Consider the following 27,889-nt stretch of genomic DNA (forward strand, 5'->3'; position numbering starts at 1 on the left):
CTCTGGGGAAGGATTGCTCCATGCAGAGGAGCAGCAGGCTCTGGGGAAGGATTGCTCCATGCAGAGGAGCAGCAGGCTCTGGGGAAGGATTGCTCTGCGGCCGCGGGCTCAAATCACTCGCACTGTCCCAGGGCTGTGGCAGAGCTGCTCCCTAACGTGTCTCCAGTTTGATGGGGGCAAACAGTGGATTTGCACCACAGCTGTGACCCGGCACAGTCACACATGAGCATCACTTCCCCAAAAGCTTCAAAATGCCCCCACCCCCCACAAGGAAGGACGGGAGCAGAGAATTTCTCAGATAAGGTGACGGGGGGGGGGGGGGGGGGGGAACCGCGTCATCTCCCAGTGACGAAGCAGCCTCCATCCCCGGCCCTCTTCTGAGAAATGCACCAACAGCTTGGGGCTGAAAGTTCCCAAAAGTAGCTGGTGAAGAGTTTCAGCCCAATCTGGTGTGGGGACGAGATTACAGCAGAGGGCAGATAGAGGGTGTGAGTGGGAAGTGCTGGCAAGCTGCTGGGTGCTATCGGCTCTCTCAGAAGGGCTCTGCACTAAGGGCATGGCTGCGTCTGGGCTTGAACACTTGCAACCTCTGAAACAGCCAGCTGAAAGTTTTTTGGTCAGAGAGGATTTTACACGTTTCAGCAGCTGGGAGAGAGGAGATAAGACTCAGAGAGCACCAACCGCTGACGTAATGCCCTCTCGCAAATTGCTTTTCTAAAGACAGTGCTCTGAAGTCACCTCTGGCTGGGGCTGCCCAGGCAGAGACAGTCGGCTGCAAATTAAGCAGTCATCATTAAAATGGAACATAAGTTTGGCAAAATGCAGACTGAGTGCTGCTCCAGACGGGGGACTCCTCCCCCCTGGGCTCCAGCAGACAGAAGCAGGGGAAGGTGAGCAGGGCTGCGCGGAGGAGGGCACTGGCACTGTCACCCTTGGAACTAATAGGAATGGGAACAGAGACAGCCAAAGCAACGTGCAGCTGTGCCTCTGTTTAAATCCAACTGATGGAGCTGGGGGAACCACAGAGTGGGCTCTGAGCAGCGCAGTTACAAACCCGAGCCAACCCCAGCGTGCAAGGTGACAGCAGCAGGCACCAACACCCCCGGTGGATAACGCACAGCTTCTGGTCACCGACCCCCGCCTGCAGCCCGGTGTCAGCGCAGCAGCGCTGCTTTGCAAAGCTTGGAAGCAATAAACAGGAAAAGCTACTTTGGTGACAAAGCCCAGAGCTGCGTGCATGTTGCACCCAGCAGCACCCAACCCGGGCTCAGAGTGGGGTGTGACGCAGCGCAGCTTGCAGGACCTTGCTTTGCTCTTCCACGTGGCGCCCCAGGCGTGCCCATGCCACCTTCCTACACGGTCCTGCAGTGCTGCCAGAAATGCCAGCTGCTATCAGTGTCACCTGCTCGGCTCAAGCCTGTTCAGCCAGACCCAACTGTCTTCTAAACTAAACCCCTCTGCAGCCTCGGGTGCTGGAAGGCACCGATTCACTCATTCCTCTTTAGGTTGGGACGGACCTTCAAGATCACCCCCTGCCCTGGGCTGGGTGCCCCCAGCTCAGGCTGCCCAGCACCCATCCATGACCCGGAGCACCTCCAGGGATGGGGCACCCACAGCTCTGAGCAGCAGTGTCAGTTCTCTTTTGAGATCTACAAGGACAGAAGATGGCCTGGCCACGCCGCTGTCATCCCTCACAGGTAGATGGCTTCACTGCAGGCAGCTGCTAAAAACCCTGGGGGCAAAAGGAAGCCTGAAGGGTGAGCACAGCAGAGCACCTGGGCAGCAGAAGCACGGGAGCTCAGCACCCCCATGGCAATACCCAGAGAGGGATCCCCACCTCCTGCAGGGCCCCCAGATCAGCAGGAAGGAGCCTGACACCAGCACCTCCAAGCACACATTGGTGCTCCTCGATAGAGGATGGGTCCTTTACCAGCAGCACCAGCAGCCACCACCTCTCACTTTTCAAAGCAGAACACAAGGAAGTCACACGCACTAACATAACACTGCGAGATTAGATGAAAGCCAACAGGGGGAAAAAAAAAAAAAAAGAACTGTATTTCTGAATGCTTCGTGTTTCAGGCGGTCACGTGGTGACCTCTGTGTTGGGTTGCTGGGGGTTGAGGTCTCGTCTGGACGTGCAGTGGTTCCCAAGGCTGTGGGGGGGTTGCAGACAGGGGCTGCCCCAAAAGCTGCTCCTGCACTGTCAGAACGACACCGCTGGGTCCGATGGGAGCCTTGGTTTGCTACACAAACCGTACTGTGAGGAGGGGGACACAGCACGAAGCACAAGGACACAGGGCACGTCAGTCAGAAAAGTGAAGCAGGAAGAAAGCGGTACCTCTGTCAAAGGCCTCGGTCTTCTCTCTACAACAAATTCTGTGTGGCAGAGCTCACAGTAACTTGTGTTGGAGGAGGACAACCATTTTTCCAGGCAGCTCTTGTGCACGGTGCCCAGTGTTCCTGTGCAGTCGCACGGGGAAAGCAGTCCCTCCCCATTTCCACCTTCGTGACAGATTCGACAGATGGGACCGTCACTACAGAGGCAGACAGACAAACAGAAGGAGATCACAGTCAGACAGGCAGAGCAACTCGGCCCCGGCCGGGGAACTTCTCACCCCCCCCAGCTACAAGGTTCAAGCATAGACTCAAATCCGTTCATTGCACCCAAGATCTGCTCTCCTGGAACCTCGGGGCACCAGAGATGCTTTACAAGGCCACTGATGTGCCACCCCCCACTCTTGTCCTGAACAGCACAATGCTTTCTGCACCCAGACCTGCCAAACCCTGCTCAGCCACCTCTCCCACAAGCAGCAGAGCCCTGCACTATTTGGTCACACCTCAGAGAGCAGCACAGCACCACTCCAGTCACCTTCACTGCCCCTTCCTGCACCTTTCGCATTTCTGAGCCATCCCTTCAGCGCTGCAGTCACAGGTCGGAGCCATGCAGCTTCCAGGACCTTTGCAGTGCCTGTGTTCTGTCTTTCGTTGCTTCCTAAATCCTAGCATTGCATTTACTGTTTGGTGACTGCTGGAGCTTGCACATCGCTGGCGCACAGCTGTGACCTCCTTCCTCTGAACCCACAACAACATCAAGCCAGGGTGACTGTTCTTCACTCACACAATTCCACACCAAATGAATCGCTGCGGGCATTTCCAGCAACGTTCAGCTCCTAACATCAGGCATCTGGTGCCATTCCAGGTCCAAGGGCATCCCAGCTGTCCTACAAAGCACAGGTGCACTGGAAGCCCCACACATCTGCCAGCCCCATAATGACTCCCTGAGAAACCTCCAAGGGCTGCAGCCACAGAATTCTGCCAGTCTGAACGAGTCAGTGCCGCTCCTCAGCACCTACCCCTCATCGAGACCACCAAGGAACAAAACAAAGCGGTGGACAAGAGATGCCCACTCCAGCTCTACCCTTCCTGAATCACAAGAACAAGTCACTCACTGGTGCCTCCTCTCTCCTAGCTTCCAAGCAGCCATCTCTCTGATGCAACAGGCTTTCTCTCGGATCCAGAGCTGCACAGGTTTGGGAGCAGGAAGCGGAGTGAGAAAGGAACACTTTTTGTTGGAAGTCCCTGTTCCATGTGCTCTGGAAATCAGGATGAGCCACACCAGCTATTGCCTTTGTGCCCACGCTGCTGACAGGACAACAGCCACCTCACCTCATCTCATCACTCATACTTGACTCCATTTCTGATTTGTGCAGGATTGCAACAGAGCAGGACAAGCAATCTGCAGACTTCAGAAGCAGCAGCGCTATTTGCATTCATTTGCATGACCAAAAGCAAGAACACGACCCTCTGGAACAGACACAGCAATTCAGTGCACAGAAAAGGAGCCAGAAAAAAGCATTGGTGGGACATGAAGGGCTAAGGAGAGCCAGCAAGAAAGCGCACTTCGGCTCAGGAAAGCAGAAGCAAGACGTCTCCTGGAGGTGTGCCACTCTCAGCTCCGCACTCAGCAGGTTTAATCACGATCAGACTTAATGAGATCTGCCTGAAGATTCTCTGGTACTGCTGCGAAGCTCAGCAATAAGATCTTTAGCCATCGGTGCTGCATCAGAGCAACAAAACCAGAGTCCACTCTCACGGCCTCAGCGCAGACCAAAAAAAGCCCAGGCCCTAAGTGCTCTCAGGCATCTGTTATTTCCTAATAAAAGCATCTGTAAGACATTTCATCCCTTCTCTTCCTGTTTGAGAAGTTTCATATTTCCAGAGCATTAATATAACCTTGGCTACCCATAAACAATCCAGAAGGAAAAAATTTGCTGACAGTGCAAGAAAAAAAAAAACCCTCCTTATCAGCCTCTGTTTTCCTTCCTTCCTATCTGGAGGGGGAGGAGTTCACCCCCAAACACAGTCTCAGCAGCGTGGTGACCTCAGGCTGCTCGTGCAGCTGCTTCGTGTGGTTACACTGCGGTCGGGGTAGGACTGGGACACCAGCTAGGACTGCTGGCACTGCCTGGGCTGAGTGGTGCTGCAAAGCATCCTCTGTTGTGGAAGCTGCTCAAAATAGGCCATGAGAAGTGTGGCAAGAGGAGCCCAAGCAAGGGGACACACGTCCCCCTCCAGCAGCGGTGGAGGCCAGGCAGCACGTCCTGCAGCACACACCTCCTCTCCCCAGGCTGCAGAACTGACACTGGTTCACTCTGAGCCCACCCTGGGGCAGGGGCTTTGCTGCACCACAGCCCTTGGAGCACCTGAGTGTGGCATACCAGCACAGAGCTCTGCCTCTCTGCACAGCGAGGGCTCAGCTGAGCACACACAGGGCTTTGGGCCGCACATGGTCCCCGGTCCAACACACTTGGCCAGTGTGGGACCCCGTGCAGGAGCTGGGCAGGAGCAAACAGGACTGACCCCAACACCACCTCTCGGTGACCTCCTCCACAAACAACGCTTTGTTGCCCCCCTCCCCTTTAGAGCCACGAAAACGGGGATAAAACAGGCGAGCGGCACCAGCCTCACCTCTGCGCACCCAGCGCCTTGATGACGGTGGAGAGCAGGCGGCCGTCCTTGGCGGTGACCTGGGTGATGTACTGCGGCCGCCCGATGTCCGAGTCCTCCACCGACTTGGAGAGCGCGGCGCTGCCCGGGCAGTCGCACAGGGAGCCGGGCAGGTGGCAGCAGTCGCCCGTCGTCATCGCAGCTCCGCACCCCTCTGCCGCGGGGACCTGCGGGATGGGAAGGGCTGTGAGCACCCAGCACGGGACCCCCAACTCTCAGGGTCCCGGGCATCCCTGGGTGCCAGCAGAATGCGGCACTCATCCTTCACCCCCAGTGATTTCCACCTCCACGAGCCTCATGTTGCACATCTACCTTGCCCCCTGCCCACGGAGAACTGCCAGGACTCAGCCTTCAACCCGATGGAGGCTTCCAAACCAAAGCACCCGATGTGGGGACAGGGTGGGCGCCAGGGCCGACACAAAAACACGCATCCAAGCCCTTTGTGCAAGCTGCAATGTTTCACCACACACAGCGCTTACCCCCGTGCAACTCAGCTCCCTCCACCTCTGCTCAGGTGCTTTCTGACCCCAAAGCTTCCTCCCTGCCCTGACTTTCCATTCTGTATTTCTTTACGGGGCACCAACAGCAAAGCCCCCAGGAGGGCAGCGGGGCGGCCGCGCTCCTTCCCCTTCCAGCGCTCCGGGCCAAGCGTGGTTTGTGCGGCAGCCTGCGCACACAGCCAGGAGCAGACACACTGCTGGCACCTCCAGGATTCACCCTGAAAGAGCACAGGGAATGCAGGAACTGGGGAGGAGGTGCAGGGGCAGAGCAGAGGTGACAGGAGCAGCGCTGGCTCCAATGAGCAGGGCTCCATGCGCCCAGGAGGGCTTCCTGCTGCATGGGAATGGCTGCGTTCCTCCTCCAGGGGGTCACATGAAAGGTATCCAAAACTGATTTACCCATGGAGGAATATTAAAAGGATGGGGTTTGTCTGGCCTAGGGAAGATGGGGGATGTCTCCCATCTCACCTGTGGCAATGTTTTTTTGTTTCAGCACCTCTGTGGACAACGGGAGACAAACGTTCGCACGAGAGCACTGCTCCATCAGGTACAGCTACGCCAAAATCAAACCAAAACAGCTACAGAAAATAAGGGCTTGCCCCTGGTCAGAGGCTCAGCCAGGCTACAGAGGGACAACACAAAAAGCAGGAGGGCAGCACGGCTGCTGGAGCCCTGCAAACCGCGATCTGGGTAAGCACAGCACTGTTCCACCTCTAACTATCTGCAGACCTTTCCTCTGCATTTGGAATAGGCTTCAGCTCATGGTGGGTCCAGGAATCAGCCAACCAAACCAACAGGAATCTACCCATCAACTCCAAAACGCGCATACTGGAGCAAGCACTGCCCCGACCCAACTGCTCCATCCATCTTAGCAGAGCACGCAGGGCTCCAGCTGCTCCTCTCACTGCTCTCCGCTGAGAATAAAGAAAAGCTACAAGCTCTCCAAATCTACAGAGCAAAAAGAAAGATGATAAATGCTATTGGAATGACTTAAGTCAGCTGCTTTGCATGTTAAGGAGCCCTCTCAATTTTAAAGGCCTCTCACTGAAGCAGACATGGGGAGATGTATGCTTTTAATAAAGCGGCTGGTTCCATTTGTTCAGCCAAAATCTTGTTTATTTTTAAGTCCAGAGGATAAAAAGGTCCATTTTGTGCACTGGAATAAAGCCGCCCTCGTGTCCCGGGAGCGTTCAGGTCGCAGCTCCTGGTGCTGCACATCCAAGAGATCCCAGCGCGCGTCCCGGCCCCAGCAGCCACCTCAGGGGCTGGATGGGATCCGCCACCCTCAGCCCCGCAGGAAACGCATGGTTTTCAGTTACAAGTGATTTGGCATTTCCACACCGGAGTCCATCCCAGGGTGGAGCCTGAAGTCACCGCTTTAATATGTAACTGACTCATGTCACTCGGGGAGCATGAAGGCAAAAGCAGTGACGCGGCTCATGGGGAAGGAACCGAAATCCAAAGATAACATCTGCAGCGTGCTCCGCTTCCAGCTCCATACCCAGCGGACACGAGCGGGGTGTGCGGCCAGGCCGGTCCCTTCCTGGCTCACCACCATTGGCAGCTCTGTGGGTCCAAAGCCAACCTCACCACGGCAGCGGGCCGGGGATGGATCCATCTCCTCACAGAGAGCAGACCCAGGATGCAAACGGCTGAGTTTGCGGAGTTTGCTCAAACTGAAGGAAAAAACAAACGTCGTCGGTGGAAAGTTGGCTCAGGAGAACGAGCTACACAGCAAGGCCACAGAGCTCTAACATGTGTGGTAAGACAGCGAGCACCCTGCTCCAGCACAGGGACCTGCCTGCTGCGCAGCTCCTGCCTAACGTCCTCCCTGGTGCCTCCCAGCACTGCAGCGAGAAGCACAGCGCAGCTGCTATCATCCAGAGGGCAACAGGAGTTTCCAAACTCCCCGGAATGACTGCACAGCTCAAGAGTGCAGAGACCAAGGCTGCGCTGCTCTCCATCCAGAGAACGCATGCAGCAGGAACGAGGAAATGCTGAGGAGCTGGAGGGCCCCCACCTGTGTTCTGCATGTTTGCACTCTGCAGCCTGTTCGAGAGTTATTTCTCCCAGCTGGGGAAACCACAGAGGCCAGGCAAACACCCAGAACAGCCAGCACTGAGATCAGAACGACCCAGGAGTGACTACAGCAGCAAGATGACCATGGTCAGGGGGACTGCTACACCCGACTGCTGCTCACGCAAGCTTACGCTGAACCCCAGAAACAACCTTCCCACCTCTCACCTTCCCAAACCAGTTCTGTCCCACTCGGATTGCAGACGCTACGCTTTCTAACCGCATGATCACGAGCAAAGCGAGAGGCTTTCCCAGCTGCCACCGAGCATAGGACGAGAGGGGCAGCCCAAAGCACTCCTGCTTTCCAAAGGTTGCAGAGCTGGTTTGATCTATGGAAGCAAACAGACAGAACTCAAAGCAAACAACAACAACAAGCCAAGCTGCCACAGGGCTTTGGTTTTTTTTTCAGTTCTGTTTGTCCAGACGTACTCTCCGCTGAGGGCTGAAGGCAGCAGCACTGCTTTGCTCCCTAAGAAAGCACGTGTTTATTGTTTTTCTAAGTCACCCAGCTCCCAGGAGTCACCCCGCAGTTCCTCGCTGCAGCCCACGGAGGTGCTGCAAGAACTGCAGCAGTTCTTCGGCTTCGGACATTGCCAGTGGAGCAGCGCTGTGCATCAGCTGGCGTAGGACAGAGATGAACAAATAAAACAAAGCAAAACAAAAAAAGAATCCAGGGACAAAGTGCTGAGAAGCAAAACCCACTGAGCACAGCCCAGGGGCTGACCTGCTGCAGCTCACCTCCTTGGTCCATCAACCAACGTTCTCTCAGGAGAGCCCTGCCTAATATACATCGTATTACGTCATTTGGTGTTTGAAAGGAAGCAAGAGGCTCGAGCTCAGATGCTGGAAAGGTCGGAATGCAAAGGAGAAGCCCACATGGATGGTGTTCTCCTGCTGCGTGCTGTGTGTGGAGCAGCGCCAAAACCAACCAAGTTCTCTCTCATCTTCCAAGACCTGTTATCTGCCACAAGACCACGCGAAGGGAAACTCCTTTGCAGAAAATCCTTTGCAGAGAGTCTCTCCAACCCCAAATCGGCCATTTTCATAACAAATTTCAAAAGGAAATGGCTGAAAAGCAGCTGGGACATGAGAAGCACTCAAAGGACCTCGGCGGAACAACAGCAGCAGCACAGCAGGAATGCGCTGCTCCTATCACAAGAGCTCCCCTTTCACGAGACGCAGCATCTGCAGCAACACCAAGGCTCAGCAGCTCCCTGGTCCCGTGCACTCACCTCCCAGGCAGCTTCAACATAACTCCAAACAAATGGATTTTCCAGCTCTGGGCAATCCATCAGAAAAGGGAAAGAAAAAATAAGTAAACCCAACTTGGCTGCAGCAGCACTGCACGCAGCAGACCACCACAGCAGTGCCCACACAACGTGGACCTGGCAGCCAGGACTCAGAGGGACACCAAACATCATCTCAGGCTCAGGGACACGGTGCCAGCGCTGCTGTCCACCTCAGCAGTCCCCTCCACAGTTACCAAAGCCCCGCTCACACAGTGCCACAATTCACAGCCTGCAGCTAAACCGGAGCTTTTGCCCTCTCCTTACCAACACACATTCCTTCCTCAGCTCCGAAGCAAAACTCCGCAGCTGATACCAGAATCCCAGGCTCCTTCTCCCCCACTTAAGTCTGCAATATTTTGCTTAGCTCGCATTTCTGGTCCTCCTGGAGACACAGGCCTTGACTGATCTGTCTGCAGGGAAGCACAAAGAAAATGGGGAGGAAATAAATTGGAAACCTATCCAGAACGTAGCGTGCCTGGCAAACTGCTGACAGCAAACCCAAGCAGCGTTTCCTTGCACCAGAACTGAAGCCATCAAAACTTCCAACAGAGCAATAAGTGCCAAAGCCAGGAGCTTGCTGCATTCCCCTCCTCGCAGAAGCCAGGTTTCATTTGCTCGTGCTCGATGCTTTCACCAAGCCACTACTGCTCCTTGTCCCCCTTCTTGGGAGCAGAAGGAGAACGTTCTCCTCAGTCCATCACCGAGTTCATGACCACTGACAGAAATGCTGCTTCCAAGCTTATAAAACAGAAACTCTGAAATCTCCAAATATCCTAAAACTGAGTCAAAGTGAAGGAGGGGAAAAATAAACTCATCCTGTAGTTTATAGTTCAAGATGCCTGGTTCCTCCCTTCATCTTCCAATAAAAAGTTCTGTGTTTTTTAGAGTCAGAAGCCAAGATTTTTTAAACAATAGAGAAAAACGCCGCTCCGTTTACATTCTGCTTTGTATGTCAGCACTAGGAAGTCACACAGCGAGGACGTGCAACAGCCCCTCAGGACTAACAGGATCTCAGACCCGAATCCAGACTCTACCCTCCCAGTTCCCAGCTGGTGCTGGAAGCACTGGGCTCGATTTTGGGCACGCTATTGCAGTGAATCTCTGCAGCTCCCTCCGAGGGAAACCCTTGTGTTCTGCACTTGCTTGACCCACGCCAGCACCTGGGACAGGAAAGCCCCTCTTCCAGCAATGGCAAGAACTGTTGGAAGCCGTTTACAACTAACACATTTGTTCTGCTGCTCATCTGCTTGGTCTCCTAAGTGTTCAGCACGGGGTGATCTCTGCTGCTGCACCAGTGCAATTCCACAGCAAAAAGCAGCGCATGTGGCAAAGGGATGGGCCAGCCCCAGCTCTCTCCCTCACGGTGAAGTGCCAGGCACACCTGGAGTCCCAGGGCTTCCTGAGCCCTCCCCCGACTCCACAATCAGAAGGAAAAGCACTCGAATATGAAAGACGAGGCCAACATCCAGCTGCTGGAAGGAGCGCACGGTGCGTGTGTGAGCCGGCAGGCAGCGGGGCTGTGTCACCGCGAGCAGGGCGGGTAACGGGGCCTGCCCGCTGATCTACGGAGGGGACTCCCGACAGGAGACCAGAAAAGGGCCGGGAGATGAGAAAGCGCCGGAACCCGCAGCCCGAGGAAAGGCAGCGGGATGAACGGCTGCTGGAAGGAGCGGGGCGGGAGGAGGGGAGCGCCAAGGGCTGAACAGGGAGGGCGGAGGGGGGGATGCCAACTGCACCCCTGCACGAAAAGGGCTCGGGGCGACACGGGGCAGCGGCACGGGGCAGCGGCCCGGCCCGGCGCACACGGGCACGGCAGCTCCGCATCGCACCGCGCCACGTCCGGGACGAGCCCCAACGGCACGGCCATCCCACACAACGGCACGGCCATCCCACACAACGGCTCGGCCCCCGACGCCGCCCGCAGCGGAGGCGCCCACACAACGTAACGTAACGTGTCGTGTCACGTCCCGTCCCTCGGCCCCACGGGCTCAGAGCCCGCGGACGCCCCGCAGGGCCCGCTGCCAGGCCAGGACCCCCGGGAGGAACGGGGGACCAGGGTCTGCTTAAGAGGAAGCCCTCCCCGCGCCGGAGAGCGGCCGTTCCGGCCCCAAGGCTCCCGCCCGTCCCCCCGCGCCGCCCCGTACCTGCAGCCCCGGCCCCGCGGCCCCTCAGCGCTCCGCGCACCGCCCCATCGCCGGTCCTGCGCCCGTCGGGCACCGCCCCCCGCAGCCCGCCCGCCCTCCCGGGGGCATCGCCGGCCGCCAGCCAATCACAGAGCGGCGCATCGATGACATCGCGAATCTTCCGCCCAATGGGCTGCGCGGAAGCTCCGCCGGCGTCGCAGAGCGACCACGCTGGCAACGGGCGCTGGCCAATAGCGGCTCGGCTGAGGGGCCGCGCCCCGCCCACTCGCGCCAAGGGCACGGACGCCCCGCCCCCCGCCCCCCGCCTGGCCACGCCGCGGGGCGGTGCCGCGAGGGGGGGACGCGGGGTCGGGGAGCGGCGTTGTGCGTTACTCGGCTGGAGCCGCGCGGAGTCACACCCCCAGCGCGCTGCCGCTGGCCCGAGCGGTCCGCTCCTCCACGCGGAGGGAAAGAAAAAGGGAAAAGAAAGGAAAAAGAAAGAGGGGGAAAGGGGAAAGGAAAAAGAAAGAGGGGGAAAGGGGAAAGGAAAAAGAAAGAGGGGGAAAGGGGAAAGGAAAAAGAAAGAGGGGGAAAGGGGAAAGAAAGGACAAAAAGAGGGGAAAGAAGGGGGAAGGGGTGGAAAGAAGGGGAAAGAAAGAAAGAAAGAAAAAAAAGGGGGGAAGGAAGAAAAAAAAGGGGGGAAGGAAGGGAAAAACATCCTTCAGTGCAACACTGATGGGCACCAGCATTGCCTGTGGCTGAGCTCTGCTGCTGCCAGCCCGGCACGCAGCGCTCCTTGCTGCCAGCATTCCATGGAAGCCAGCCTCAGTGCCTCAGCTTCGTAACGCGTTTCCCTTTCCCAGGCCGCTGTCCATCAGCAGTTCAGATCAGCAGAGCTCTGCTCTCAAACCGCTCGGGAGCAGCGGAGTGGAGCTGGAACCTTTCCCTCCAGGCAATCCACACAAGGCTGCTTCCCCACCAGCAAAGCCTGGCTAGAGGGCTGGGCTGCTGCACAGCTGGGGATGCTGCGGCATTCTGCGATGATTCCCATCATCATCCCATGGGATCGTGCTTGCAAGCATGCACCCCCTCACCTCAAGTGTATCCCCCGAACAAAGCTGAGAACTGGAAATGCTGGGTGCTGCCTTTGCTTGGAACTGCAGCTCTCCAGTTGCACGCAGTACAAAATTAAAGGCCTCCCTCTGGAAGTCTTAGCAAAATGAAAGCCGTCACAGTTAACCGCCCTTGATTTTATTACATAACCAGACAGAACAGCTGAGACTGGAATGTCAGATTTCCCCTTCAAGTACAATTTACAGTTTCATGTTTGCTTTGTATCAGGGTATATTTCAACTCACTAGCATGCAGGTAGGTTCATCAAGTGAGGCACAGTCTCGGAAAATCAGAAGTATACAGAGCAAAAATTCACTGCAAATTGCTTCACTCGTCTTCAGAGAGCAGCAGATCACCTCCACCTCCTCCTTTAGACAGCTTCACCCGGTCCTGCCTCACCGCAACATTCAGTGTTTGCTGGAGGGATGCAAGTGTAAGAGAGCCAGTGAGTGATGGAAAGCCATCATCAGAGAGAATTTTCACAAGCTAGCAAAAGACCGAATACATGAAGTTGTGATAACATTCCTCCCATTCAGCAAGAACAAAACATTATGGTAGTTAGCCCTGCTGATGGCAGACCTGTTACACGCGGTGAAGTACAATCATTTGAGAATTACAGTCTGCAATTCAGTCAAACAGAAGAAGAGGGAAGCAGCAGGTTAGTAGTTATTACGTGAAATCTTAGTATTATGCATTTTAGTAAAGGTCAAGAAGATTATGCACAAGGTCAATAGTGAAAGAAAAGTTGGAGATGCTATGGATCTGCAGGAGTTTTACAAAATGTATAAAGTATCGTGTTTCTCTAACAACAACCAAAACCCTTACAAGTGCAGGTATATACATGACATGAAAATATTGCTTCACTCACTCAAAACGGGGGAGGGGAATTCTAGAGAAAAAGCAGCATGCAAAAAAAATCCTGGAACTAGGGAAGATCCTGCTTTCAGACACTGATCTACAGTACAAAATAAGCCTACTTGGACAGGTCGCAAAAGTTGGTGGTTTTTGAAAGGAATATGCTGGCACTTACTGTACAATAATGTTAACTGATTAACATAAGCCATGAATAAATATTAAGCCACCTCATAAAGCCTGCGCAGGCAGCACAGGCGTTCGTGGTGGCAGAAAAAGCAATGCAGACATACTTCATTGTTCCCAAATAAAACAAGAAGAGAGAAAGATTTCCCAGGCAGGAAACAGTAAACTACACAGCCAGACTAACTGTACTAGTGGTAATTACATAATAAGTCATGTTATTTTCAACAGCTTTCTTAGGTGTGTGCAACCACTAAAAACCTCACTGTGAAACTTTATCAGGACAGAAAACAGAGCATTGGGTAGGACAGCTATTTCCTTTTAATTTCTCCCCCGTACTTACAGAAACAGGAAAGAAAATCTGACTACGGGAGGAAAAAGCCTTGTTAACCTAAATGCAGTTATTTCCTCAGCTGTTATAGTCAGTCCCCATGGTTTCTCTCCCAGAACAAAACCCAAAACCATCTGAGGAGAGTGTTTCATGGGATGATATCCAGCAGCAGATGTTCCAACACAAACACGTCTATCAGATCAGTGCCAACATTTTAAGCCCAAAAGTCATCACATTCAGGGGGATCTCAGAGGCAGGGGAATGTTAGCCCTACAATTTAAGCTCTAAGGTGAAAGGAGGAGACTGGGACGGGGTGAAGGAAGGAGAGAAGGGGAGTCACTGAATCACAGGAGATAAAGAAGTGCACACAAGTTTCTAAATGAAGCACAGACGAAGTGAGGGGCATCAGAGTCGGCTACAGGAGGTCACAGGTTCTGACAGCACTGGAGTTTGTTGGATTTCTGTCCATCGGTGGTTGGTGGGACGCTGATGTCGACTACGTTGTTGCCAGGAGACTCATCATGTGCAGACCGATCTGCAATCTGCTTCTGAGAAACAATGCGGTAGATTTCTGAAATAAGAGCAGATTTGTTAGAGCCCAGGAAGGCACTCCCTCCAACAGAGCACGCGCGCTTCTCAGATTGAGCTGCCAGAGAAGATGGCTGAACCCAGGAATGGGAAGATTCCAGCTGTGAAAGGGAATCCAGTCTGACCAGCTGTGCAGCGTAACATCTGGCTGGCTTCCCTGCTCTGTACGGACACTCCAGCTCCGTCTGGAAAAGCTGAAGACAAGATTCCTTACTGTCTCCCACAACAGCCACTTCCTGCAACATTCTTCTCAGAGACTCCATGAACAGAGGTACTGTTAAAATCTTTTTTAAATGAGAAAGGAGCAGGAACGTTCACTTCTAAAACAGAGGGGCAACGTTACCTAAAACATTACTGAAAGGGAAGCTTGCAAAACATCATCACACAGCACCAATGACCGGATCCATTTCACCCTTCAGCATCTGCAGAGCTGTCCCTACCAAATTACAGAAACAATTTCTCCGCTCTGTTACAAATCAGTTTTTCCATCCATGGCAGTAAAAAAAGACACGAGGTTCCACGCGGCCCCATATCGATCTGCAAATGCCATTCCTGAGAGAGTACATTTAATCAACTCCAAATAATTCCTGCCTGAAAGCACACAGACTCACAGAACCCTAACTGCTGAAGACAGAGTTCCAGGTTAGAAGCTTTCAGAAGGAAACCATTCCACCTGCACCATCAGTAGAAATAAGTTGAAATCTTTTTATTTCATTGACTGTAAGACCTCATTCCAACTTCCCTCCATTGTGAGACAGGAAAAGGGCAAGCACCTCCCTGGAAGCCTACGGTAAATATTATGGTCACATTCAAACAGTCACAGCGTCAGGACAGGAACAGCCAAAGCTTTTATCAAGGATTTGAAACGATGGAGAACTGTGGGGTTTTGGTTCCTTGGTTTTTTGTTTTGCGTTCTGTTGAGGTTGATTTCTTCTTAAGGAAGCTGCACCTTTTTACCCTGTTTAAAATAGAAGCTTTTAACCCAAGGCTGAGCTCACTGCCACTGGCTGCCTTCAGTCCTTTTTTGCTTACAGGGAAAAAGAGAGACTGCAACATCCCCCTCTGGTGCTCGGTGGTGTATTTTAACACTCGCTGTTCAGAGTTATCAAACCCGCTTTTTTTCAAGGTAACATCTGCCTGGGTTCTTCCCCTGGTCTTTAACGATCTCTCAAACTGATGGCCAGCAAAGAAGCTCCTGTCCTGCTGCTCCTTTTCCTCCTTCAGTTTCCCCATGCTTTCTCACAGCTCACTGCTCAGCACAGCACGTTTCCTTAGGTTTATTTCACTCTCCTAACAGGACAGCTCTCTCCCAGGTGGGAAGAGCCCCTTCAGCACTGCTCAGCCTCACTGGCTACATCCCAGCCGTACCTGCACTGGCCAACCTCGGCCCTCCTGGGAGCCCAGGATGCTGTCCAGAGGCAGTGTCTTGAGTTCAGTTTGCCCAGGCCTGAACTCAGTTCAAGTTCTGGCTCCATCTGTCACACCAGGCAGTACTGGAACTCTCCTAGAAAAGCCTCTGGCCATTTTCTCTACCCAGGGTCAGGCTCAGGACAACACTACAAGGGAAGACAGGATGGATGGTGATGGCTGAGCCAGTGCTCAGGGCACTAAATCCACAGATACCATCTCAGAACACCACATGAGTCAGATCAGATCCAGCCAAGCATCACAGATAAGCAGCACCTGCTCTCAAGGCTGCCCTGCAGAAGAGCTCAGGCCCCAGCTGCTCTTCTCTACAGCTTTGTCTCAACAGCAGTATTCTCCAGTCACTTCACCAGCAGCTCAACCCAAATCCTGCTGGGGAGCAGAACGTAACCCACTCTTTATCCATCAGGCTTTTTTACTTACAGAAGCAGCTTGGCTATCCTTTTTTTTTTCCTCCTGCCTACCTCTTCTTGGTCATCTTTAACTGTAACACACTTCTGGGGTCAACAGAGCTGGCCAGACCCAACAATCCCAACTTCTGATCGCTTGCCCCCACACCTCTGCAAAACAAACCTGAAAGAGCCTTAAAGAATTCACCAGGTTAAAACTCAGCCATTTTCCTAGTAAGAGGCTCTGTATAATTCATGTATAATCAAGAAACAGCAATACAAAGCCAGTTCCTTGGTCAGTGTCCAGCAAGCAGCATACATCAGACACTTCCTGATAACTGAGCAGTACCAGAACAATGGCTCATTCTCATTTAACTGAAATCAGCATCTTGTCACCAAAAGAACAAAAAATACTCAGGAAATGCTCTTCTTGAGACGTGGTGGGACGGGTAAATCAGGCACAACTCCACAGAACAGTGTATAGGGGTGAGAATACAGAAGTAGTTTCTGCTCCCAGAACTCAGCTGTGGTAAGCAAAAGTCAGGAACGGGATCCTCCCAAGCATCCCTGTCACGGTATGGGTCTTTAAGAGCTTTTGAAGGGACACACAAATTGCATGAAGTTTTCCACTGTTCAGGATAAGATTCAGACTGCACTGGGCAGCCAGAGGTAGAATAGTAAGTAATTCAGTGTGTGTTTCACAGATCTCTTCCAACTTATGTCACACTGAAATTCAAGGGTTCTTTGCTAATTACCAATTACTTCCATTTCTGCTTGTAGGAGTGGAAGACTCTGCTTTGAAATGTCAGCAGGTAACTCCCCTGTCATGTCAAACAGCAATTTGAGACTGGACTAACAAAGTGTGGCTATATGGTAAACTCCTTATCTGCTACAAAAAAGTGCTGGGATATCTGTCAGCTCAGAAATCTTCATCATATGACTAATGCAGCATTTAGAGCAGAGCCTCTGAAAGCAGAGATGCTCAAGTTTATCAGTGTTTAGTTCCAGTTAGATCTTGCAGGCCCATGCTGGCTTCCTTCAGAAGCACTTGAGTGTGCCAGCACTACGGCTCCCAGGACTCTGCTTCCAAGAATTAGCTCAGGCACAGAGCTACCCAAATGCAGAGTCGCTTCAGACCGGGGCCAAAATAATACATCCTCTGGAACACAGAGTGCTCAAGCATGCAGTGCCTCGTACAAAACAACACCTAACTAAAGTTAGAGCAAGATTAGGCCAAACCCACTGCAGAGGCTACCCGCCCCAACTGATGTAACTACAGAGATAAGCAATGTTTATCTGAAGCATCTCCTGCTTTGTGGGCTTCCCACTTTCACCACCTGCAGCCTATGTATCTCCCAGTACACATCCTCAACCCTTCCCCCTTTTCTTAACCCTTAACCATAAAACTCAGGATTCTTGGCCCACACCACGCTCAAGGAAAGAGAAAGTTCCCCATGCGCTGTATTTAGCACAGAGCTGAGCTGCACTCTCCCAGAGGTCCAATAAGCACTTGGCTCAGGTTTGCCAAAAACCAGCTGGAGCCTGTGAGCCAATCAGTGAAACTGCTTTTGCCATGCTTTTTCCTTGCTTTTGTTTTTTTGGCTTAGCACAATAAGGAGGACTTGCTGCTGTAACGTGAAGTAATAAAGCTTTACTGGTGACTCCTAAACCTCAGGTGCTCCCTTATTCCAGGAGCAAGTACTCCATTCCTTTAGATGGGAAATCCCAAGCCCAAGTCTGAAAGAGGCCAAAACCAAGAAGAATACTATCTGGAGTCACTCTGACACTACATGCAGTGAACCCACTGCATAAGCCACGCAGCATTCCCACACATACAAAGCGAGTCCTGCAGCTGCAGTGAGACACCACGAAATCAGTAGCTTCATTTTGACGTCTGCCCACTATCACATTCCCAAACAGTTCCTGGGGCTGTTAAGAGACATTCCCAGAGGGCAAAAACTGTGCAGCTACGCTGTTGGTGCATAGCTGCATTCAACCCTTGCCATCAGCTGAGTATAAGAGTTCAGTATTCTGGACAGAAGTATTACCTACCAGCCAGCTTCAGGGCTAAAGAGCACTCCGGAACATTTCACTTCCTACCACAGCTGTGGCTTTAGCACCTAGGTTTTGTGCTGGCACAGAACTGCTGGTGTTCTTACAACAGCTCAACTGCAATGGCTTCACTTTTTGGAACGTTAGGAGCCTACAGCAAATCCAGGTTCTTGGGCAGAAAGGCATGCGGGGTTAGGGGCAGAACAGAAAGATAAGATGAGGCAGGTTGCAAACAAATAATCATTCCCAACACTCACTTCCAAAACAGTCTCAATAACTGCAAACTGTGCCCATGAAGAAGTTTCACTTCCGAGGTAGGTCCGCGGAACCCATAACAAACCATACCTGTAAGGATGTTCTTGAAGGCTTCTTCTACATTTGTTGAATCCAGAGCAGAAGTTTCAATAAAAGACAAGTTATTTTTTTCTGTAATAAATAACAAGTGGTTCAGTTAGGAACTTTAATAGCACTTTTTTTTTTTTTTTTTAAAAAGGGCAATAAGCCAGGGCCTAGGTTGTTGGATTTTTTTTTCCCCTCCCTATTACAAGCCTTTCAGCAGCAGCATCTTTGACCACTGCCTCTCTGTAGCATTAGGATATTTTCCTCATTGCAGTTCTTATTCAGTCAAGCCATACATACTCCCCAGCCTGGTGCAGTGTTATCCTCACCTGGCAGCAGATTGCTCCTAGAAGCATCTTCAGCAAGAGCAGAGGATAACATGTGTTGACTGCAGGAGGAGTAACCATACTCCTCTGCATTTCAAAACAGATAAATAGATCTAACACTTCCTTACACAGGCCCCACCTCCAAGTTACAATAAACCTCTTGGTAGTAATTTTTCTTGATTCCTAGAGCACAAAAGATGCATTGTTAATAACAGTGATTAACAACCAAACATCCAGCCTGGAGTTGTACGGTACTGCCTGCCCAGACAGACACACTGCAGTCACAGAGCTTGAACTATGTCACATACACTATCACCAGGTATTTAAAACTAGGCAGTTAGGGGCAAGAAATAAGATGCTGAACCAAATGATCAAAGTAACGCTCTAACCAGGGTGCCTACCAATTTGTTTGATTCTCTTATATAGATTTTACCTTTCATTCAGCTGAAAAATTAAAAGTGGCTTCACTATACACAGGGTACTTGCTTACTAGCAAACTTCAGAAAATGCATTTAAGCCAGCCCTAGCAATATTCCTAGAAGGATTCCAAAGGCTATATACTTAAATTCCAGCCCCGAGGTTGACATGTGCAACTGTAAATTGAATGTCTGTTGGCCTGTACAGGCACAAGAATATTTGACCAGTCCTCTGCAAGATAAGGAAGAGAGAGAAGTAACACAGAGGCAGCAGCTCCCATAGCCAGCTAGACTTTTCCCAAAACAACTGATAACCTCCAGGTCTGGTGATCATTGCACTTAAATGAAACTAGATGACACTACTATCCACGTTAGTGCTCTGGAGCAGAAACTGCACCATCTAAGAGAAGGTTCAGAATGCATTTGCAGCTCTCCATTGAACCAGGCCTCTAGGAAGGAAGGAAAGACATTTTGTGTTGTGATATTTGACATCTACATACGATATTTTCTCCTCGACGTGTTGCTTGCTGTTTTTTAGCCTTCCTAGAGGAAGTGTTTACGCTTCGGATATCAGGCAGCTCAAGGACAGTGTTTCACAAACATGTGCTACCAACAGATTTAAGCAGGAAGAACACCATCCGCTATTTAACAAGCCAGCTACAAAATCTTAAATACCTCTTTTTTTTATTTTCTAAACACCAACATAAATGCAAAGCAGAAGTTAAATATTGGACAATAGCACGATTCCAGCCTGCACCAGCACGCTCAACTTGAGAAGGCACCTGAAGACGCTGGGTACCAACCTGCAAAAGCGCGGGCCTCGTCGGTGGGCACGGCTCTGAGGTGGCGGAGGTCGCTCTTGTTGCCCACCAGCATGATGACGATGTTGTTGTCCGCGTGATCCCGCAGCTCCTTCAGCCAGCGCTCCACGTTCTCGTAGGTGAGATGCTTGGCAATGTCATAGACGAGAAGGGCCCCGACAGCGCCGCGGTAATACCTGGCAGCACACAAGGCACGTTCCTTCAGAGAGGGACAAACCTGGTTCTCCCTTTCAGAAAGCTGCGCTGATGCAGATACTGCAGTTTTTAAAATTCCTCCTTTAATAAAGATCCCCCTGAAAATGAGTTATTTTTTTGTGAAGTTGTAACTTACCTTTCAACTAGGAAAAGTAACCCTTGGTAAAATGGCAGTATTTGTTGCTGACCTTCCAGTCCCTCCAAAAAAAAAGCTGAAGAGGGAGAGCTCAGGCTATGGTATCACACCCACAAGCCTGTAACCTTTGAACAATGCTCCCCCTCAGCACAGGGCTGAGCACATTTCAACTCAAGCCAAGGGCTCAGCACCACAGCAAACACCAAGCACCAATCTTGTCATGTCCACAATCCTCATCCACACAACCCCATTGTGTCTCTTCTGCTCTGCCAGCTCCTGTTCGGTGTGCCTCCAAACTACCTGCATCTACTTCTGTATTACCCATTCTCTTGCTACATATTATTCCCTTTGGACTGTGCTTTTCTATTTTTCTCCTGTTTTGACCTAACCTATACACCTCAGGAAGAACAATTCCCCTCACTTTAAGGCTCATATACGTGGCTTCATCTGTGCATTATTCACTAACACGCATGTACCTTCAGACAGCGATGTATTTCTAACACTGAAAATTTCAACCCTACAATAACCAGGCCTGCCATTTGCTGTTTGGTCTTTTTCCCTCTAAAAGATACTTTTGTCTACTACCTACACCAAGATGTTACATCTTGAGGCACTGTCTGCATTAAGAAGGTGATCTAAAAGCTTTTCAACACCACTGGTCAAAATACAGACATGCTCAGTGCTGCAGAGTCAGCACTACCATCACTGCCTTCCTATTTACTGGATGTTCAGCATGCGTTCCTGGACCTAGTTTTCAGGGCTGTGACATTCACACTCACTGAATCTAAAAGTTATTTTCATTATTCTAATCAAATAACATGATACTGTCTGATGACTTGGATCTACAGCAAGACCTGCCATAAGGATTGTGTCCCATCCAAACGCATTTCATTCAATCTCTACCTGTAAATGGATCTGCTAGAGTTCTGCTGTTGTCCCGAGGAAAGGCACAGTACTCACGCTGAAGTAATGGCACGGTATCGCTCCTGCCCTGCAGTATCCCAGATCTGTGCTTTTATCGTCTTCCCATCCACTTGGATGCTCCTGGTAGCAAACTCCACCCCAATGGTGCTCTTGCTCTCCAGATTGAACTCATTGCGTGTGAAGCGTGACAGAAGATTACTCTTCCCAACTCCGGAGTCGCCAATCAACACAACTGAAAGACATGACATGATTTGCCAAATTAATTCCTCACACCAACACTGTCACTGGGCAGCGGTGCTCCCCGGCTGCTGCTCTGCTTCAGGCAGGACCCACAGTAATTAGGGTGATGAGATGTCCCCTGCATGCCCAACCTTCTGCAGAGAGATTTATTTCAATTATTTAATCCATCAACGTGTTCCCCACAGGAAGGGGAGAGCAGAAGGCATCCAATAGTACAAACAAGCTAGCAAACAAAATGGAACTTCAGCCAACAGAACAAGTTCTAGTGGATTAGATGAGAAGTAAAAGACGAGCTAAAATTCTCTGCCTCCGCACAAGGTGTTGCCATGCTAACAGGAAAACATTAGTTTTTAGAGAGAGATTTCTAGACCCTCCCGATCCATCCACAGCAGATTAGAGAATACCTCTCCCTGCACGCTTTCCGAATTAGCTCACCAGCATTCTCCCATGGCCGTGAACTGGGCTGGTCCCTCTGTTATTTCAGCTTTGCTTTATTTTGTGCTCAGGCCATTGTTTCAGGCTCCGGCTTTGGCAGCTCCCACCCCACATCTCCCCACCCGGGACAGCTGGAACCAGCTCCACGCAGCGCTCTGCCTTCACTCGCACGCAGCCTACAGCGTTCAAGAAGCTTCCAAACCTTCTAATGAACATACAGCTCAAGAAAGCACAGCTGCCTCTCCAGGCTGTACTCATTCCTGTCCTCTGGCATGCGAGATGCCCAGTTCCACGCAGGAACTCTGCAAACAGCCCTTGGCTCATTCCCTCCATAGGCTGCAGGAAGAAAATTCAGGGTGTCCTGCCCCACTTTAGCTAGTTACCTGCAGCAATCTGCCCAGCTTGGAACTGCAGACGCCTTCAGCAAGCTGCTCCATGCGCCGGCAGAGCTGGTGAGAGCATTTCTGAGATGTTACTGAATACAGAAGTAACAAAGGCAGGCAACCCGATGCAAACTCTGCAACAAGTTCATGCTCTCTACCTTACAATCTGCTTCTTGCTATTCTCAATCTCGACCATTAACCAAGGATTTTCTCTTCCAGCAGAGAGACCCAGAGAGTGGAGACCTACACACCTCTATTATCTTTGAGAATTGAGCAGGAAGATGCCTTTAAGCTTCTGGACCAAGGCAATCAGATCTCGTAGAATTTCCTCACTTTGGGAACAGGTTACCAGACAATATTGCCCGTTCAAATGCAGAGTTAAAAAGAAGGGTCCCAAACCAAATGCAAGAGCACGAATCCTTACTACATCCATCAGAACACATGAAATCACACTCCTTTAATGGCCTTTGGCCCCACTGATAAGGGCAAGGAACACCAGTTTGGACTTGGAAATGATCCAAACCAACAAATCAGCGTCAAGTGGAGAAGTGCAAGGCATGCCTGGTGCCCAGCTTACACCCAGAACTGCAGGGCCGCTCCTTCAGCCTCCCCTCATTTCAGCTCCCCTCCGCTGCCCCGTGCCCGTTTGCTGCTCAGCACTCACCACATCACCCACCCGTCAACTGCAAGGCGCTGCAGATCTGTTAACACAAGACCAGGTTTATCGTGGAATTTTAAACAGACCGGTTAATTACCTGTCAAAAGGAGTCTATTCCTTTGCACAATGAAGAGGATTAAGCCTCTTCCCAGCAGAGCTCATCATAAATATTCAGTACATAAGGTTGCCAGATATTGACGAATAATATGACGAGCATTTGCTTCCAATAACCAAAGGCCCTGTTGGACTTCAGCTCTGATCGGCACGCTCTAATTTTCCACAAAGGTAAAAGAAAGCTCTTTTTTTTTTTCCCCTATGGGCGCTTTTTTCCTTCCTTTTTATCCCCACAGGGCAGTACGTCTGCACAATCTCAAGCTTCGTTTTTAAAATAAACACCGATAACAGCTGGTCTTCTCGAGAGGAAAAATTAATCCAAAGATCACACTTTAACGGGCAGAAGGCTTCTGATATTTTAAGCAATATTAAAAGGTCATACGTTCAGTTCCAGACCCAACCCACCCAAAACCCATCTCCAGAGGTCCCAGCTGCGGAGCTAACTGGGAACAGAGCGCTGAGCCCCCGCCTCTGCTGGGTTACATCACCGCGGGGCCTCCACAATGAGACCCTCACAGCCGCCGCGCACAGCACCCAGCTTGTTCTCCCCAGGGCTGGCTCGCTCGTTGCGGTAACAAACAACATTTTGTTCAGATCAATAAAATGAGCAGCTCAGACCGCGGCGATGCGCGCAGGAGAAAGGGAAACTGCGCGCTGAGAGGAACCGGTTTAGCGGAGCGGCTTTGACTACAACCACGCTCGCATCCCCAAACCTGGAATTAGTCGGGACCTACGGCGTGCTCGAGCCAACAAGCCAAGAACGCCCACCCTTCCACAGCCCTGCTGAAATGGCCAGGCCTGGAGCACCAGGTGCCTGACGACACGGATCGGCGTTCTCTTGTCAGAGGGAACACTAAAAAAGCCGGAGCCAGCTGCACGCAGAAACAGGTTTCCTTTGGAAACAGTGGGCTGGAGAATTGACTTTAATTTTTGGCCAACCTTAGAGGTAAGAAAATGAAATCAATCTCCCCCACACAACACTGCCGTCGTCCGTCGCCATTCCCACCTCTGCACTCCGCGTGCCCAGCAGAAAAGAGTTCAAATCCGTGTAGCTGAGAAGAGGCTCAGTCAGAAAGCTCCTTGGGCACTGATGTTTTCATTACATCAATTTCCCCTCGATATTTAATTCCGTTACTGGAAAGGTAGGGAGGGGAAGAACAGGGAGCTGATCCTCTTCATTTTCTTATTACAGTGGAGATTTCATCCCACTTGATCTTGTTTATACTCATCCTTTCTTATCCGGTCCCAAACAGCCCAGAAGGAAGGAAGGCCGGGAAGCCAACCAGATAGGGAACGAGGGTTTTGGTTGTTGGGTGGTTTCTGTGCCCTTCCTTCTGGCGTGGGGCTGATTTTGCTCCTTTGTTTTTTTGTTTTTTTTTTTTTCTTTAATGAAAAACAAAACCAAACCAATAAGCACTAACACAACCGTGCCTACCCAAGACGCACAGGAAGGGACAATTCTGTCCCCCGCTCCTCCAAAGAAAGACTTCTACAAAGCGCGATGAGCGCGTGCCCTACCAACAGCACAGCACGGTCCCTGCCCGAACAGCTTCGAATCGTTTCACTCCAGATGAAATTAAAATCGCTCTTCAAAGCAACGCAAGCGTTTTTAAAGATGAACGCCGCTTCGCCTACCTAATTGACAGAGAGAAGCACAACTGGGAGGCTTTCAAGTCCCCTGGGCGCCAAACCCCTGGGGAACAGGCGGTGCGACGGCTTCGGGAGGCAGCCAGCTCCAGCTCCAGACAGCTGAGCGCATTTTCCGAGGCTACACCTCCGCTTTAAGGCACAGACAGGGAAGAACACAGGGCTCTTCCCCGCTTCTGCCTGAAGCTCGCCGAACAAGCAGGGGAACGCATCCATAAAACACACAGCAAGCCCCGGTGCACCCAACGACAGCCATAAAAGCCCTCCATCCCCACCAGCGCCCCGTGACCGAGAGCCCCGTCCCACCTCCGTCCCACCCCCACCCCACAGAGCCCCGCAGGGCGCGGCCGGGCGGGGAGTGCCGCCCCCTCACAGCGGCGGCGGAGGGCCCGGGCCGCGGGGCTGCGCACAGAGAGGGCCGGGCCGAACCGGGCCGGGCCCACGGGCGCTGCGGACCCGCTGAAGAGCGCGGGGCGGCCCCGCCGGGCTGTACCTTTGAAGAGGTAATCGTACTCGTCGTCGCGGGTGCCCATGGCGATGGCGGCGCCGACCCTCTGGCTGCCAAGCACCGAGCGCGGCCCAGCCGGGGGGGCCGCTCCCGCCGCCGCCAATCAGCGTGCGCCAGAGCCCGCAGGAGGCGGGCGTCGCGCCGGCCCCGTCAGCGTTGCCCAATAGGAGGCCGGTTCGCTTCTGAGTGACGAGTGACGCTGTCCAATGGAGAGAGGGCAGCTGGGGTGCTGGGGTGAGGGAGCCGGGACCCTGCGAGGAGAGGAGGGGCGGGGCGGGGGCAATGGGCGGGGCTTGCTTTGTGGGCGGGGCTTGGCGTGTGGGCGGGTCCTCCGGGGGCGGTGCAGCGCTGAGCCCCCGCGCTCGGGGCGCGGCGGCTCCGCGGGCGGACAGGGCTGTGCAGCTGCAGCCGGAGCTTGGCCCGGCGCCGTGCCGCGCCCCCTGCTCGGGCAGCCCTCCTGCCTCACCTTACAGTCACAAAGTCACAGAATCACCAAGGTTGGAAAAGACCTCCACGATCATCCAGTCCAGCCGTCCACCTATCCCACCATTTCCCACTGAACCGCGTCCCTCAGTGCCACATCTCCACGTTTCTTGAGCACCTCCGGCGACGGTGACACCGCCACCCCCTGGGCAGCCCATTCCAGTGCCTGACCGCCCGCCCAGAGAACCCCCGTGCTGCTACAGCCGCCCCACGATGCTCGGAGCTGCTGTCACTGCTGCATTCCCCTTTGCTCTCCCTGCCAGCCTCGTCCCACGCTCACAGCACCATGCACAGCGTGCCCTCCTGGTCTATCACCTTCCCGTGCCAAGCTCAAAGCCCCACCTGCGACACGGCGCGTTCTAGGAAAGCATCTCCCCTTTTCTCTTGGCGCAGCTTGAGGCCGTGTCCCGATGTGAACAAGCAACCACAGCAAAAGGACGTTCCGCTCTCGGGCAGCGCTGCAGCTGTGCTGCTCTGAGGGTTTCCCAATGGGAGAGCTGCAGCCATCGATGCTGCGAGCACAGCCAGGCTCACGCTGCTGCTTGGAGAGCCCTCCCCCTCCCCCCGTTGCCTCACTGCAGGTGTGCGGGCACGCAGCGTGTCCCCCCAGCGCCCACCCGTGCACGAGCACCGCGCCCGGTGCTGCCACGCGTTGGATTTGTGGCTGGGAGAAATTCTCCCAGGGAAGGCGACAGCTCCGTCCCCTCCTCGCTCTGTGATGTGCCAGAAAATTCGCTCTGCTCATTAAACACATCCCTGCTCGGCGCTCGGTGGGGCCCTGCCCTACTTTCCCCGGAGGAGCCTTCAGCTGGATGAAGGATTAGCAGCGCTCTGGCACCGCAGGGCCATGGTGACCGGGGAGGGAAGAAGCTTCTTTGTGCACATTTCCATCCCCCTGCGGGGATGCTGGGGGTGTCAGCCCAACCCCCTCAAGCTGTGCGGCTCCCGAAATCCCCCCAACCCATGAACACCACAGGCAGGCAGGGGGAGGCTTCTCCTGGGCTGTGCTTCCCGGTGTAAGCCATAATAAATGTGTGGGAGCATGGCAACAGGCAGCACCGGGCTAACAGCTTCTATCGGCGGTGGGACCCGGCTCCTGCTCACCAAGAATTATTCCTTTTATGAACACTGCTCTGAAAATGGGGTGAGAAATGGAGCATGTTGCAAGCACATGCTGCAGCCCCGCTGCTGTGTGTAGGCATCTCTGTTGCATAAGAAGGGATGGAAGCGGCTGGGGAGGAAAGCCGTGAATTCACAGATGCGGGCTCTAAGAATGACGCTGCCTCCCGACCTCGCCAAGGGTCAGGCAAGAGGTTCCTCTCAGACAGATGGAGGTTTCTGAAGAAGCAGAGAGTAAATCTTTCTTTTCACCCTTTCTTTGCAGTCTCAGTGCTTGCATGTGGTTACGAGGCATTGGCCTTTTAACCCGCGCAGAAGGGATCTTTAGCAACCAGGATTTGCAGGAACGTGTTGTCACTTTCTCACGTTGATATTCACATATCCCTGCAGGACTGCGGTGCGTGGACCTGCTGGGTGATGCCGAGAGCACTGCCAGGGCATGGGGCATCCAACGCCGAGCAGAGAACAGCACCAGGAGAGCTGCCCTCAGGTGGTTGGTGGAGAACCTCCTGGGCAAGGGATCCTGTGCTGGATTCCCTGTGGCAAAGGTCTCCCAACCCTCCCGTACCCCCGGCTGGGTGACAGGTGGGACAAGAGGGTGGCTCCTCACTGCTCTGTGAATAAGGCCCTTCACTTCCATCGCTTTGTTCTCATGCGTATGGGTGCAGCAGAAGGAAAGCATTTTATTTTCACTACCCGCAGCAGCTTAATGGGTTCTGAACAGAACCTGAAGTGTGCATGGATTTAGCAGGGAAAAAAAAAGAAAAAAAGAAGAATAAAAGAAAAAAAAAGAAAAAAGCAAGCTATATTTCTTCTTGGTTGGGACCCAAATCTCTTTCTTCTCTTCTCCCACTACCACTTCTCCCATTTGCTCCCACTGTAAGTTCGGAAGAGTGGTAAGTGATGGGAGCGCCTTGTGTGTGCGGTGCTAATGCTGGCTGCCGCACCGCGACCCCCCCGACCCCCCCGGAGCTCCCCAGCTCCCAGCACGGCTCCAGCCCGTCCTCCGCCGCCGTTTCTCCCGCTGTCACTGGAGGGAGCTGCCTCTCCTCCATCCGGCCCCGAGCTGCGGAGCGCGCCGGGGGGTGGAAGCAGGCGGGGGGGGGGCGGTCACGGAAAGCCGTGGATGCGGTCACGCGCGTGTGTGGCACGAGGGGATGTGCTGACGGTGTGTGATTCGGGGGTGAGCGCCCGGGTTTGTAGGGCCCGGGGGGAGG

At 52.9% G+C, this 27,889-nt stretch overlaps 2 protein-coding genes and 1 long non-coding RNA gene across 4 annotated transcripts in view; 1 reads left to right on the top strand and 2 right to left on the bottom strand.

Moving 5' to 3' along the window:
- Nucleotides 1-11,103, bottom strand: part of MARCH2 (membrane associated ring-CH-type finger 2) — an 18,932-nt gene extending 7,829 nt beyond the window's left edge. For both annotated transcript variants that reach the window (XM_021378650.1, XM_021378649.1), the window contains exons 1-3: nt 11,017-11,103; nt 4,969-5,174; nt 2,339-2,534 (exon numbers count right to left, since the gene is read on the bottom strand). In XM_021378650.1, coding sequence (XP_021234325.1) covers nt 2,339-2,534; nt 4,969-5,144 — 372 coding nt within the window. In that variant the 5' untranslated portion in view covers nt 5,145-5,174; nt 11,017-11,103. The remainder of the gene's footprint in view (nt 1-2,338; nt 2,535-4,968; nt 5,175-11,016) is intronic.
- On the bottom strand, nt 12,225-25,213 carry RAB11B (RAB11B, member RAS oncogene family). Its single transcript, XM_021378641.1, has 5 exons — nt 25,056-25,213; nt 21,122-21,317; nt 19,813-20,006; nt 18,274-18,354; nt 12,225-14,045 (listed from the first exon to the last, which is right to left on the bottom strand). The coding sequence occupies exons 1-5, from the start codon at nt 25,093-25,095 to the stop codon at nt 13,900-13,902; spliced, it is 657 nt and encodes a 218-aa protein (XP_021234316.1). The 5' UTR covers nt 25,096-25,213; the 3' UTR covers nt 12,225-13,899.
- The window catches only part of LOC110389021, a 1,672-nt gene continuing 1,436 nt past the window's right edge, over nt 27,654-27,889 (top strand). The window contains exon 1 of the long non-coding RNA XR_002433039.1: nt 27,654-27,840. This is a non-coding gene — a long non-coding RNA (uncharacterized LOC110389021). The remainder of the gene's footprint in view (nt 27,841-27,889) is intronic.

The sequence above is a fragment of the Numida meleagris genome, chromosome 27 (assembly GCF_002078875.1).
Source record: "Numida meleagris isolate 19003 breed g44 Domestic line chromosome 27, NumMel1.0, whole genome shotgun sequence".
NCBI lineage: Eukaryota > Metazoa > Chordata > Aves > Galliformes > Numididae > Numida > Numida meleagris.

Bases quoted from the DNA above. Each gene is read 5' to 3' on its own strand.
- RAB11B (XM_021378641.1), bottom strand. From the start codon at position 25,095: ATGGGCACCCGCGACGACGAGTACGATTACCTCTTCAAAG. The intron at 18,355-19,812 runs GTTGGTACCCAG...TATTTATTACAG, and splicing joins CGAGGCCCGCGCTTTTGCAG to AAAAAAATAACTTGTCTTTT. The intron at 14,046-18,273 runs GTATGGTTTGTT...CTCTTATTTCAG, and splicing joins CTTCAAGAACATCCTTACAG to AAATCTACCGCATTGTTTCT.